Genomic DNA, 14,817 nt, shown 5'->3' with positions numbered 1-14,817 from the left:
AAAGCTTCACAGAGTGGGGGGAAAAAAAAAAAATAAACCAGACTGGCACAATTGACTGCCATCAGAAAGGTACCTATAGTTACTCAGAGGGAAATTGCAATGGTGTATTCAAAATACACGTATAAGATACTTCATGCACTCATTCACTTGAGGTTTATACTTCTAGTTAACTTGGAGTGTATAAACTATGTTTATAGGCTATTTTTTAATGAATATTCAATTATTGAGAACAAATTCCATCAATTCTGTCATTTCATGTCTTTCCATTCAAGCCTCAATGCTACAAATCTCTCAATGTAGCTTCAGTTTGGGTGTGTTTAAGGAAGAGAGATAGCCCAAACTTTTGTTAATACCCACGGGACTCGCATACATATCTGCTAACTTTTCTTTTGATGCACACAATCACATTAATTTAAGTAAGCTTTCCTTTGTACTTAATGACAGGAGATTCCCCACTGCTTTCTCTCAGATAGACACCAACTATTCTGTTTTCTTTTTAATCTCACATCAAAAGAAAGTCAACTGCTTAGAACTTCTGCAAGAGAGAAAAAAATTTGACTGGCATTTTTAACAGTCTGATAAATATAAGTGTTCTTTTTAAAGAGCTGAAAAAAAGAAAAATTCAGAACAGACTATTCAGAGAAAGATATTGTCAGAACTCCAATCCTGTAATAACTAGTCATGATTATCTACTCACTGCCTCCTTTCATTTTTAAAGCTAGAGACAATCTAACAAAAATTTCCCTGGTTGAATTGCTTGTTCTGTCAGACAGCAACCTTGTTCAGCTACTGAATAGCTTCTTTAATGCCTCACCTGATAGATTTTTCTATTTTTAGGTCAATAAGCTATATAGATATGGAAAGCAATCAGGCGATTTCTTCTTCAGTCCTCTGGAAACAGTTTGTGTAAGATGAACAACGACAACACTTCTCATCCAAGCTAAGTACGCTTATGTTCAATGCCTAAGTATCTGTATTTTAAAATCTGTTACGTGTTTTAACTGAGCAAATATTGACAATAATATATTAATGTTATTAGAACTATGTAACCTCCATTGACATCATTTCTGAAAAAGGTTTCTCCATACTTTCTAGCTGAGAAGACAAGGCATACCACAATAAAAGCCCACTTGTAGCTTAAAGAATAGTATCTCTAGCATCGTAGTACAATAAAAGCCCACCAGTATGAACAGAGACACTATAAGCAAGCATCAGCCAAGGAGGAAAACTGCGTGGCAGATAACACCACGTAAAACCATTTGAGAAACAAGAAGAGTTTCTTTACTGCTAATGTTTCATGAGGGGGAAGAAAGAAGAAATCCCATTAAGGTCTCACAAACAGGTTGATAACCTATTACTTTCCTCATGTATTAATTTGTTCATGCATTACCTTTTCTTATCCACAACAGGCAGCGGAATACTGCTGCTTTTCCACTTAACTTTGACATTCTCCTGAAGAACTGTTCTGTTCAATGCAATGAAGTATCGTTCCAGGATAACTAGCCTCTGCTTTAGCCTCATAGCTGAAAGAGCTGTTGTAGCAGTATGTGTGGCCAGAGTTTGCTGTTCTTTCACTAGTACATGAAGGCACTCCTTCAATTCATTCACGTCTGAGAACCAGAGAAAGGTATAATTTTGTGGGTGTTCATCTTTGTTATATACATTATCAAGAAAAAGCAAGACAAATTGAAAACTGTGAACTGACCAGAAGTCTGAACTTCAAAACCCAGTGAAACTCCCTGATTCCATATTTAATGTACACATTCCTAATCCACAGTACTACATAATTACAACCACAGTTAACAGGTGTTTAGACAAAGATTATCATCAAAACTGGTTTTGTGCTAACACAACTGAAACTTTCATTTAAGACATGTAATATGAAATGTCATGGGAAATATTTATGTATTTAAAAAAAAAAAACAACAAGATAGCAAATTCTTATCATTATCTGACCTCAGACTTCTCAAGTGCAGGAAACAACCTTGCAAGTCCCCACAGTATATGCTTACATTTTGCACTGCCACACATTATCCTAAGTTTCTGAGAAGTTATAAAGCTACTCTCAGAAGCTCTAGGATCACTGCCAAGAGCTGCTAAGCTTCAGAAACAAATAATATCAGAAATTTAAGATGCTTGCGGGTACTATTACCAAATAAAAGATCTGACTTATACACCAACACTAGAGAATTAAAATTCTTCACTAACCAAGAAAAGCAGTCAACAGCCCAAAGCACTAATAATCTAATAACAGATGGTAACAAGTACAGTGTAAAAGGAAAAAAAAAAAACAAACACCAAACAACAGCAAAAAAAAACCCAACACTTTAAAAATAAAAATCTGGAAATTGTTGATGTTTGCCCTAAGAATTAAAGCCACAGAGAATGTAGAAGTAAACAAAGTGAGTTCTCAGAAGGGTTTTTTTCTGTCCCATTATTAACGGTCTGATCACTGGGTCACCCCACGCTGCTCTGCACTGAATCACTGTACTCGTCCCTAAGCCAACAACATTTGCTGCCAGGCTGCTACACAGAAGTACCTTTGTTCTAACTGACACCTGACTAAGGGGTACAACGAGATATATGTCTGCATATATGTAATATTAGTAACAGTCTTTGTGAGAAGATGGACACAACCTTAAAAAAAACCCACACCACAACACCCAAACCACAAAACCAACTCATTTTTTAAAACTGCTGCCTGCAAGCTATAGAAATTTAGACACACTTATGGTAGCCTCTAGAGCAGAAAATTGTACCTAATAAGGCATAATTTTTTTTGCAATTCTAAGAGCATAAAACATTTCAAAGTTTTGTCCTCACTCTGCAATGCACCTTTGCACACCCAGCAGAGAATTCAAGTGGCCTTCTCTGCCGCCTGATCGCGGCGCACAGTCACTTAGGCTGGGGAGACGGCTGACAACAAGCCATGTTTTCAACATTGCTCCTCACATTTCATAATGTGTTAGATTCCTTTCCCTGCAGCAATTTAAATCTTTCCACCTAAGAGGAACAACATTTTTTCAACAACTAAGAGTATATTAAAAATTGTTCCTTGCAGTCTAGACCTTTACAACAAAAATTAGACAAAAGCAATAGCAACTACTATACACATTCATATCTTGACTCAAACAACAAGAAATAACAAAAAAGCCACACTGTCCTTAACATTAGCCCTACAAAATTCCCCAAAGAACTGTATAGCACAGTCGAGTATCAAGAAGTTACATAAATAGGGCTACTTCAGATGACAATGGAAAGTAACAGATGAATAGAACAGGTGTCTGCCAAAGGTATGTTTGTTTGGTTTGGCTTTTATAACGCCCCTTAACATTATGGCCATACAGAAGCTTACTCAGAAGGTTTAATGGCTGACTGTGACCATACCCAGCCTGAAGCTCCAGTGTACCTCCAGGCTGATCCAACTAAAATTTTGTTTCGTTATATACCACAATTTTGAGGGAAAAATCTTCAGTTGTGAAGCATTAGCATTACTCAAAACACCAAAGTAAAAATTCCTACAAAATATAAACTACATGTTCTGAGGCTGCTGCTATTATCTTGGGTGTGTTTTAACCTTTATTTTGTAAACAAAAATACAAAACAGATCTTGCAGCACATGGCTTCTGCACTTCAGAGTATCAGAAGAGAACACGGTCAATACTGACATGCCATGTTCACGATCCCCCTAAACAAACCATCAGAAGAAATAAAAATCGGGTTTTTTTTCTTCCCTTCCTGACCACTAAAGCCCCATCAACCTCTAAATACCACCATGACACACCATGAAGTAAGAAATGACCATACTCTTTGCTTGACAAAGAGGTTTTTTCTTAACATTAGTCTTTCTGGCAACTGATTTCATTTTGCAGGTTCATTCCCCACATTTCCTATTGATACATGAGACTGTAAAGTAAAGAAATAGTCAATGAAGAAAAACAAAGGCACTTTAATTAAGGCTCATGTTTGGGGAAGTATGTTTAGTGCTAAGAAATCAAGCACTAGTTGCCAGACTTCGCAGTTTATAAAATAATACAGAGCTATGGCATCCATCATTCCTTCCTAGCTGGCAAGTTACCTAAATGTGAACATACTTTAAAACTATTTCTGAGAATTGAAGACTTAGATGAAAAAGCCCTTCATTTCAAAATAACACACTTACTAAAGCTATGTCATGGTGACTACTGTAAAGAAACACTTAGGACACACAGAGACCACCTACAATCCTCCAACAATTACTTCACTGAGAAGTTTCTCTACAAGTCTACAACTGCATACCTTTCAAACCACTTTTGACCAACCACAGTGCTGCTGTTATCAGCATCCAGCCATTCTGATGCAACAGGTGACACAAACTACAGTATGAACTCTGAATGCATAGAAAACAGAATCCTATGGAAGCACATACAACATACACACATCAAGTGGTACCAGTTTTAAAGCTGGCCACGGTATACACACACGATACTGTGTTTGTGCTGAAAAAAAAGAAAGGTTTTGTAGCAGCACCTACGAAATTAATTCCTAATGGTTCAGCAATACATGCAGAGGGTAACCTGCAAGATACTCAACATCCTATTCAGCCATCTGACAGGACAACTGGCTTATTTAACAAAAAATATAACATTAACATAGGTTTTAAATGCCTCAGAGGTTCAACCCTGCTTTAATACAAAACTAGTCCATAGTCGCATGGACTATGCAGTATTTCACAAAACAAAACCTCACAAAAGTGCTTTCTAAAGTAGGGGATTTTAAAAGCAAGTTATTTTGCTTTCCTATCAATGAAGTCAACAACTTAAGTCATACAATCACAGAATGGTTTGGGCTGGAAGGGACCTTAAAGATCATCTAGTTCCAACCCCCCTGCCATGGACAGGGACACCCTCCACTACGCCAGGTTGCTCAAAGCCACATCCAGCCTGGCCTTGAACACTTCCAGGGATGGGGCATCCACAGCTTCTCTGGGCAACCTGTTCCAGTGCTTCACTGCCCTCTCTCAAATTAAGACAATACAGGAGCTAGAAAAGGAATCAACTAAAATTCTGTCTTCACTTTTTATTGACCAAAAGGGCTGGAAAGAATTAAATTTTCAAGTTATTAGTCCTAAAGAAATCACAAAGTTTTTACATTCAGAAACTAGCAGTATGAAAAACTGTTCAGTTACAATATGCTATTTTTAAATACTTGAATATAGCATGCAAAAATACCCTTTTCTCATGGAAAATGTGATTTATCCTCACTAAGATTCAAAGCACAAAAACAACCTTCATGAAGCAGGTTTTTCAGTTTACTGAATTCAGTTGTAATAAAATTCCTTCCTTTCCCGTCTCACCTTGCCTTCACAATGTCAGATGGCTACAATTTTAAGATGGCTTTCTACCAAAATTTAATAATTGCACTCTTAAATATTTATACATACCTTCTTTAGCATTTCAAGAATGCAAAAGAAAGCTCATATGCAAAGTGTAGTAAAGGCTGGAACAGGCTATAGTAGTCTTATAACTCAGACGTCTTAAAACTGAACCAAGGACTGTCTCGCTTTATTAAAAGTATCACTATTTTTAAGTCAAGATCTATCTATGCACTTCCTCACTTTAAAACTTCTCTTATTCCGTAAGTAAATTTATCTTTACAAAAATTCAGTTCATTTTTAGAAAGATTTAAATACATCTGGGAATCAACCCAGTGAAACTGATTTCAATAAACCCTCAAGTCTGAACAACACTTATTACCAATGAACTTATGAGAGAATAGCTTATTAATAGTAACGATTCAAATTTCATCCGAGAAGGTTACAGGGAACTCTAAACAAAACTGTTCATATGCCACTACACCAGCCCTTGACGCTAACCATCCCTTGCAATACTCAGCTTTGGCAGTTATTTTATGAAAGGTGGAGACAGGTTATTTACCTAATCAGTACCTACAATGAAAGAGTTGGAAGTCATATCATACAAGTTTAAATTCTCAAGCTACCATTAACAGAATACTTGTTAACTGACAACTACAGTCAGGTATGTTTCTGGCTGCAGTAGAAATAGGTAAGGGGTTTACCATCTTCTGTTAAAATTTATCACATCCCATCCTCCCCCTCAGTGACTAGCATAACTACGTGTCTTCACTTCTTAACTCCTCCTGCCAGAAGGTCTCTGTGTTACAAGGAAAAATACCTGTAGTGTGTAACTTGGATCGTTTGACAGAACAGGGTTAAGTAGTGACGTATTATTTTGGTATGCCGGCAAAACTGGGAGGGTGGGGGGGTGGGAAATGGTGTTAAAACAAGCAACTGAAGTCAGCAGCTTCTTAAATCATCTCAGCCACAGCCAGAACAAACCTGACATAAGTCTAAGACAGGTAGCTTGTCCAAAGGCGTGTTTGCTCCTGTTTTAGCAGCTCCAAAAAAAAAAAAAAAAGCCTCGAACATACTAAATGTCTTAACACTTACTTCTTTAGCTCTTGTGGGGATTACCACAGGCTTCTAATTAGAAAATTAAGGACCTTAAAAATGTCAATATCAAACTGAAAAGTTCCAAAGACTTTGGTTGAGTCATAAGCTTTAGTTACAGTAAATACAGATGTTACGATGTAGAGCGATTTCAAGACCTAAAAAACACATTTCAAACAGAATTTGGCAAGAACCTACCGCTCTAATGAGCACACATTCCTGTCAGCAGCAGAACTAATATGCTCTCATTTCCTAGAGATTTTTATATTTTATCTCCTCTTTCCCCTTCCACTACACTGTATTTCCACTGGACAAAGAGCAGAGAGAGGATGCAGTTGGCTTGGCTTTAACCAGCCTCTAATGGCCCTGCAAGCCACCGCCACAGAATGAGTGGATTCAAAAGTTAGGGGGAAAGAAAGAAATGCAATCACATACACATAATTTACTTCAGAAACAAAGCTAAATATGCTCCCAAAGAACATAATTCAACAACATAACCAACAAAGAATATAATTCCTAAATGGTGTTTAGCTTTTTGCTTCTTTCAGTCTGCTCCCCTATTCAAAATCTGACCATCAGCAGACCTCACCTTATTAGCATTCAGGAGGAGAAATAATGAGCAGTTGCATGCACATTCAGAATACGTCTCATTATATGGCTGGGTGCTTAATTGTCAGTGTTTTACACTGTGAGTCAAACTTGTTTAAATCAATGCTGAAATATTCATCCACAGAACAACATAGCAAGAACCGGGTCTCACGTGTGCATGTAAAAATACACACAGGCGCACATACCCCTCAGGGGCATAAACAGCAACCAGACACTTGGATCTGGGTAACAGCTTCCAAGTTGAGGGGGGGAGAGGAGAGAGGGAGATGAGTTAAAATCTGTTCTAAGTGGTAAGAAAGTAAAAGAAAAACAGGGATGAGGGAGTTCTGAGAAATGTAAAACAGATGAAGTCAAATGTCATCCTTTGACTGAAACATTCTTTTATCAGCATTCCTAAATCTCCACTTAAAAGTGCTGATCAAGAAATTTTATTAAAGCAGTAAACGTTACTATAGAGGAGGTTAAAAACCGTTTTTCCAGTTCCATGACTGTTTTTAATTACTTTTGTACACAGTCCAAATTTAGATTCAACCATATAACTAATAACCCTTACAGGATGAAAGTTCTGCATGTCCTTTCTCTCTCACAAAGCAAACACAGAAAGACTGCCAATTACTACTGCTGTTGGTAGTGACACGTATCTCAACCATCTCTCACTAAATTCACATGGGTGATTCTAACCTGGCCCCTTAGGTATTGCCTCTAAAGCATTTCTTAGTGCTAGACTGAGAATATTGGAAAAACAAGATGCCGCACTGTCTGTAAACAAGCTCCCCCTCATACATGAGGAAACTCCAGAAGTGCTACATCATGACCCTGAGTTATCAACATAACAGCTTAATTCACTGCTAATATAAACCAGGTCTGGCTACATAAGATGACCATATTACCACTTCAACTGTCCATGGCTCAGTCTTTCAAGGATGTTTGCAATAAGATTATTGCCTCATTTATTTCCTTGTCCTACGAGGGAAACAGAATAGTAGCATGCTTACCAAAACTTCTGAGTAGAAAATAGCATTTTCTAGTAGGACAGCAATTAGGGTGAATTAAAGTAACTTTGTGAGTATGCAATGTTTGTTATCCTAAACACATGGAATGAGACCAGATTACAGTGAATTTGAATCGTAATCCATTTAACAGTTTTTAAAGATAAGTTTTTATATGCGTAGTTGTTGCGCCAGTTGAGCTGTTTGTATTTTTTTGAAGAACTACAAATTACCTGACCTCAAGGGGTATTAAATAACTATACCCACAGTCCAAGTGAGCTGGCTCTACAATTGTAAGCACTGAGAAAGATTTAGCCAGTGCTTTTTCCACAAGATGAAAGAAAAAACAGTCCAACAAAAAAAAACAACCACAAAACACAAAAACAGGATTCGTCTTAAGGGAAAACTGCACTTTTGGATGATGTCAAAAATACTCAAATCTCTCAGATTTTACATCTGCAAAGACATGTTGTATTGAAGACATTTCCTAACACCCAATAGTGATATCTATTAAATGCTAAGGGTCAGAACTGTTAACACTGATAAGAGACACATACAGAATGCATCAAGAAATATGAATAACTACCCTTACACGCTTAGGAGCTACAACAACAGCAAGTCCCATAGAAACCTGTGTAATTTCCTCTGCTGTTCCATATATGCATAAATCGTGTGGAAATGGAGACATATTTAGGTCATTAAGACTGTTGGTACTACATCAGCAAAGAAGACCACCAACTGCAAAAGTACACAGGATATTAAGTGAGTAAGCAATCAAACAGTAGATGAACGATGAGCAAGGGAAACAAAATCCCAGTTTTCCCTGTTAAAGGGGCTCCAAAAACCCTTCCACTCAGGAATGAGATCCTGGCACTACAGCAGGGTAAATCCAAGAAGAAATTAGTCTCTTGTACAACAGCAGGTGGAAGAACAGGGTTATCAAGACAGACAGGGCAAAAGCCAGAGATCATTATGCCACTTCATGAAACCCATGAGATACTCACAGCTGTAGTATACTGAGTTCCCAACCCACCTTTCCTGGCATGAAGAGATAGGAGGGGGGAAAAAAAAAAAAAAACCACCAAAATAAGAAAAAAAGAGGGAAGAAGTAAGAGTTCCGAATAGCTTCTGAACTTGCATGACGTAAGATCTTCAGTGAGGGAAAGATAAAACTGGAGGGTAATTATGACAGGATTCTTAACACAAAAAAAAAAAAACACAACCACCAGTGTTGGGGAAGACAAGTAAGGAACAACCACTCACTGCCTCTTCAAATACAAGAGCAACAGGGCATTAGGTGAAACCAACAGATGACAAAACCAAGTCAAGGACTAGAAAGAGATAATATTCATGCAATAAACAGTTTAACTACAAAGCTCCTTGCTACATGTAGCTGTGGATGCTAAAAGTTCAGAATGTTCAAAAAGGATGACACAAATTAATGGGAAAAATCACTATCAAAAATATTAAAACCTATTAAGCTATGTCATGCATAGGGGGGTAGAGGTGTCCAAACACACATTCACATTCCCCCATACCACCACCTCTGGCCCAAAAATCTATAGGCTACACATAATGCATTATAAACATTGGACCTAATTATCCACTTGGCTACTGCCATTTACATCGTTGCATTCTGGACACTGGACTAGACTGTCCTTTGGTTTGACTCAACATAGCCAATCTTAAGCATATGACTAATGCCCAAGAATATTAAATACTGCTCTGTTTTATGTAGGTTTTGGACAACCACTTCAAAGGGTTTCCCCTTTTTCTCCCCATATCCAGGGCTGAACACCTGGACTTCTCTCTCAGCCATGTTAACACACTAAAAAAGCAAATATTGTCAAAAGAGAAAGCTGATGGAAGTCATAAAATAAGATTTTTAGGAAGAATCAAAAGAACTGGTTAAGGAATACCTGGTAGGAATAGGAAGGGGGGAAAGATGTTTTAAAGAAGCACTCATGTCAAAAATGAGGCCTGAATAGTTCAACACTGACATCAGTTAAGAGCAGACAATGAAATGTATGAACACCAAGATGCAAGAGAGAAGGAAAAACACCTTAAAGTCAAATAATGACTTACCCATGTATTTATTACTATCTTACACATTTACAGTACTTGGCATAAGAAGACCATTCAGAGAAAAAAAAAAAAAGTTATGCCCTCTCTGCCCTGTTCTGGCAGACCAATGATCTCTGCATAAATTAGAACTAGGGAAAGCATTTTGCTTCTCTGAACTTGTGCCAGGATGACAAAACAAGGGGAAGGGGTGGGCTGGGTGGGACAAGACGTACAGTTTCTCAACACCTTTTACAAACAGGGGGGTTTTTTTGTGCTCTCTGCATCTTTCAACCCTTATGGAGGAAGGATGTCACAAGGCCCAGTGACCAGGATTAGCCTGCTGAAGTTCAACAGCATGACACTCCACACTTCCTGGCAAAATAAGATTGTATTACAGCACCTGTAAAGCACAGATACACACTGTCTAGATACTAGTTTCATAATGTAAGACTGTAAGTCATTAAACTCGGTGGAAATAGTTTAGGGTATTGACCTGAAACACAGACTTTAATTGCCTCTACAGTTCTCTTTCCAAAATAACTCCAAGATCGCATCTTTAAAGCATACCTCACTTGTAAGGGAATATAAAACATAGAAGAAAACACAGTAAGTCTAATTTTTACTTGATCAGCAACAACATATTTAAGAAACAATTTTCCTTTTCAGAAGTTCCTTTATGCTTTTGACAGGCAAGTGTTCTAAGGTTCATTTTATTTTTAGGAAGGATGACAGAAAAGAGTTTAAATGTTTTCCCCATTTTACAAAACACTTCCACAAGTACCAAAATTGAAGTGCTTCTCCATATTCTTTTCAAAATTAATTACCAAGTCACAAAAACTAGGACGGCTCAAAACGCAGCTGTTGTGTTTCTGACAAATGCAAAACAAGAAGTTACCTACAGTCATGAAGAAAAGGCACCTGTAACACTTCTATAAATAAACTGCAAACGTGTGTGTGGAACTGTTTAAGGATTTGTATGCCACAACTAGGTGATACAAAATTCAAGCACAAACGGTAACAGACACTAAGGAATACAAATTTGTCAGATTAATTCCTCATAAGTTATTTCTAGAATAAGTATCTATATGTGTGCCAATAAACCACATTATATACAAGCACTAAAAGGAAATACAAGAGAGTAAGTTATTCCTTTCTGAAAACTCCAAACACACGTACATCTCCTTTTTTCTCAACTGTTTTTTCAGTTTTTAAGAAATAATTGAAGGGTTAGCTTAACAGCAAGGTCTTGTCCCTAACACCTTAGTCAGTTGGGGGAAATCTGGTAAGATAATTGACAGATAGATTACCATTTTGTTAAAATAGTTTTATTTTAGTCGTCAGAAACAAACACAAATAAAAATGTAAAACAAAATTAATGTGACCTTCGGCTTACATCTCTTCAACACATGCCATTCTTGCTCCCCCTTCCACTGTAGTGGCAATTCTTTTCATTCCTCCTACACTGCAAAATTCTGTCCCACTACTAGAGTGACAGCAAGTCCATCTGTCCTTAAGAAAAGGGAGCAAATTGGCTGGCACAGCAAAGAGGACAGCAGACTGGCAGCTGACCTGTGGCTCAACAGAAACAAATAGCTTCCCTAGCAAATGGGGCTACGCAGATATGGATTCTGGCACAGAAGAGAATACTTTTCTCAGGGATCTTCAAGTGCATCTGGATGAGGGGAAAAGAAAAGGGATACAACAGATGTCTCCAAAGTTTGTACATGCCAACATCTGAATCAGGCAATACCACGCACCGAAACTGTAAAGAAAACCATTCAAGTGAAGCTTCTTGTGATCTGCTGTTTATAAATGTGGACAATTTTAGACAATTAATTGCTGCTCTACAGTAATAAGCAACCATGAATTTCAACTGGCTTCAGTATCAAAATGACTATTTCCTAGAACCATACATGGAGATGTGAACACACAAACCATTTTTCCACTGCCATCACAGGCAAGATGACTGTCAGCAAAGGTCAGGACAGACAGTAAATTGAACTAACTATTCCAACCTTCCTCACACTCGAAGATGTCTACCAGACCATGAAATCAAAAAGAAAAATCACCTATTATAACTTCATTGCCTGCAGAAAATTCAGGATTCAGAAATCAAGCAATTTCTTTTTAGTGTCTGCAACTGAAAAGAAATATTCTGAAGACATACTAACATTTGACTGCACAACCGCGTTTGTTCCAAGAAATTCCTTCAAGCAGCATGAAAGATGAAAACTGACTCTTCAAGTCATGAGACTAATTAAACCTGGAAATAATTATAGTAAATGTTTAACCTGAATCACAGTTAACCACTTATCCAACTTATTCCACTAACCTAACAGATGCATCTTTCAGCAAGTACATTTGATCCAATTACTTCCTGATGCTACAAAAGTAGTGATCAATACAGAATACTTAATGCTTCAGTGAGAAGGACCAAAACAGCTGTAATACCTGGTTGTCTGCCCCACACCCAACTCTCAACAATCGATTTGGCCCTGTAAGTGGGCAGCGGAGTCTCTTCTTCATCTTTCTTTTCTTTATCGTTTTGCTCTTCTTTCTTCGATGCAGTTTGGCATTCAGTGCTATCATCTAAAAAAATAAAAAAAAAAGGGGGGAGGGGGAAAAAGACCAGTTAAGCTACTTCCCCTTTGAATTCAGTTCAAGATTAGAAATGTAAAGGTGAAAAGCCTAGCCCACAAGTCACCAGGACTGCAGGGTGGAGGGAGGTAGTATTGCACATGTTAACTGTCACAGGTGCTCCCTCTCATGTTACGTCTCATAAGACAGTGACCTTAGAATCCAGAAATCACTGCTGTAACCTCCTAGGGAGGATGAACATTTCATATCAATGCCATCACATAAGACTTGCAAGGGATTTGCAACACACTATTGCAAAGGATGAACTTGAAGTCAGATTCTGCTCCCAACTATCCACGTTTCTGTGGTATTTACTTGTTTTCATATTCCAACGCAGAAAAGAAAATAGCAATTGCCTTAATTTCAAAATGGAGAGCTATATATTGGCATTTACACTAACTTCATGCAGCAGTACTGTAACATCTGTAACGTATCTAGTATTTTAGTAATTAACAGCAAGTAATGAAAATAATAGCACCACTTTCTGCCCAAGCAACAAAACAGCATTTGCAATCCTTTTGAGATCACTTTTATAAAAGACAGAACACAGACATTAGTCACTTATCTCTGTAATCAAAGGCTGCATGAAAGCCCCAATTTTCTAAACACAGTAGAAATAGACAGCTGGAAGTCTCTCCATATTCATGTTGGGGATATGGATTTCCGTACTTCCTGTCAGTTCAATGCACAAGATTGCTGTGCAATTAAGGATCATGTTAGCAACTGCTTTCCTCACCCTGACCTTCTTTTCTAAAAACACTCCCCAGAATTTCTCCAGTCCAGCATTTACAACTTACCCATGACAGGTTTAGTTCCTGCCATTTTCACCAGGCTCTAAAGAGACTACTCCTCCATTCCTACCTGCCAACCTAGCGTACAGAGACTCCGCCCAGAAATATCACTAACACAACAAGCCAGACAAGTATTAGAATTTTGCCTTCTTTCCTATCTCACCCTCCGCTCCTCCATGCCAAAACACATACATTCTTATCGGTGTATTTCAGAAGACAATAATAAGCAAGAGGTTTGCAGCTGCAGCCAGACACAGCACATCTGATTGCAGCCTGCCTGTCCCAGACTAGCCATGACCCCCTTGGAGATCAAAGGCTCCCATTACCTCGGAACACACAAAACACACCTATCACAATCTACAAAATCATTCAACTATTCTTTCCATCTGGCCCGAGAAAAAGTGAATGCCTAATCTGGTTGTAACTGGATCTGTGATTGCCTCTGTTAAATATTTGTTAGGCTGTAGACAACAGCACCTCCCACAATAAACCTTTTTAAGGTGCCTTAATTATGCAGGTTTTAAATTAAAGCCAACCTATAACATACTAGCGCTTAGGAGGTGGCCGACAAAGACTGAAGGAGGAAAAAAAGGAGACGTAACTGCAGCATGCATGCTGCAGCTGGGATTGTGTGCTAAGGAAGGGATAGCAAAGGTCGCTTCAGAACAGGAAAAAAGTCTGGATATTCCACTTCTAAGTGGAAATCAGAGAATAACCTTTTTTTTCCGAACACCAAGGGACAGCCAATAGTCCAGCTGTCATCAGCAAGATAACATGTCCAAAATGTGCCTGAATCAAGCTATTCCTATTCCAAGGCACAAGCAAAAAATGTTAGAGGCACAGATTCCATTATAGTGTTAAACCAGTGACTAAAGACCCTGTTTGGCCCCAGTAGTTCAGAATAATCCCACAGTAACACCATAATCTCACTGTTTCTCCACTCACCCACACATCTAAAGATATAGTCCACAGGGGTTGGGATTTTAGTTAGTGGGTAGAAGGGTGTTGTGCCAAGACGCTACACTTTGCAGGCTGCTGTAATCATAGAATCACAGACTGGTTTGGGTAAAGACCATCTAGTTCCAACCCCCCTGCCATGGGCAGGGACACCTTCCACTAGACCAGGTTGCTCAAAGCCTCATCCAGCCTGGCCTTGAACACTTCCAGGGATGGGGCATCCACAACTTCTCTGGGCAACCTGTTCCAGTGCCTCACCACCCTCTCCGGGAAGAACTTCATGTTCAATCTAAACCAACCTGCTTTCAGTTTAAACCCGTTA

General features: G+C 38.3%; 1 protein-coding gene across 1 annotated transcript in view; it reads right to left on the bottom strand.

Moving 5' to 3' along the window:
• The window catches only part of HERC2 (HECT and RLD domain containing E3 ubiquitin protein ligase 2), a 93,012-nt gene extending 79,443 nt beyond the window's left edge, over positions 1–13,569 (bottom strand). The window contains exons 1-3 of the mRNA XM_010159569.1: positions 13,545–13,569; positions 12,562–12,699; positions 1,391–1,610 (exon numbers count right to left, since the gene is read on the bottom strand). Coding sequence (XP_010157871.1) covers positions 1,391–1,610; positions 12,562–12,699; positions 13,545–13,569 — 383 coding nt within the window. The remainder of the gene's footprint in view (positions 1–1,390; positions 1,611–12,561; positions 12,700–13,544) is intronic.
• Positions 13,570–14,817: the final 1,248 nt, after the last annotated feature.

Source organism: Eurypyga helias, unplaced genomic scaffold (assembly GCF_000690775.1).
Source record: "Eurypyga helias isolate BGI_N326 unplaced genomic scaffold, ASM69077v1 scaffold2269, whole genome shotgun sequence".
Taxonomy (NCBI): domain Eukaryota; kingdom Metazoa; phylum Chordata; class Aves; order Eurypygiformes; family Eurypygidae; genus Eurypyga; species Eurypyga helias.
This window is presented reverse-complemented; position numbering and strand designations above follow the sequence as displayed.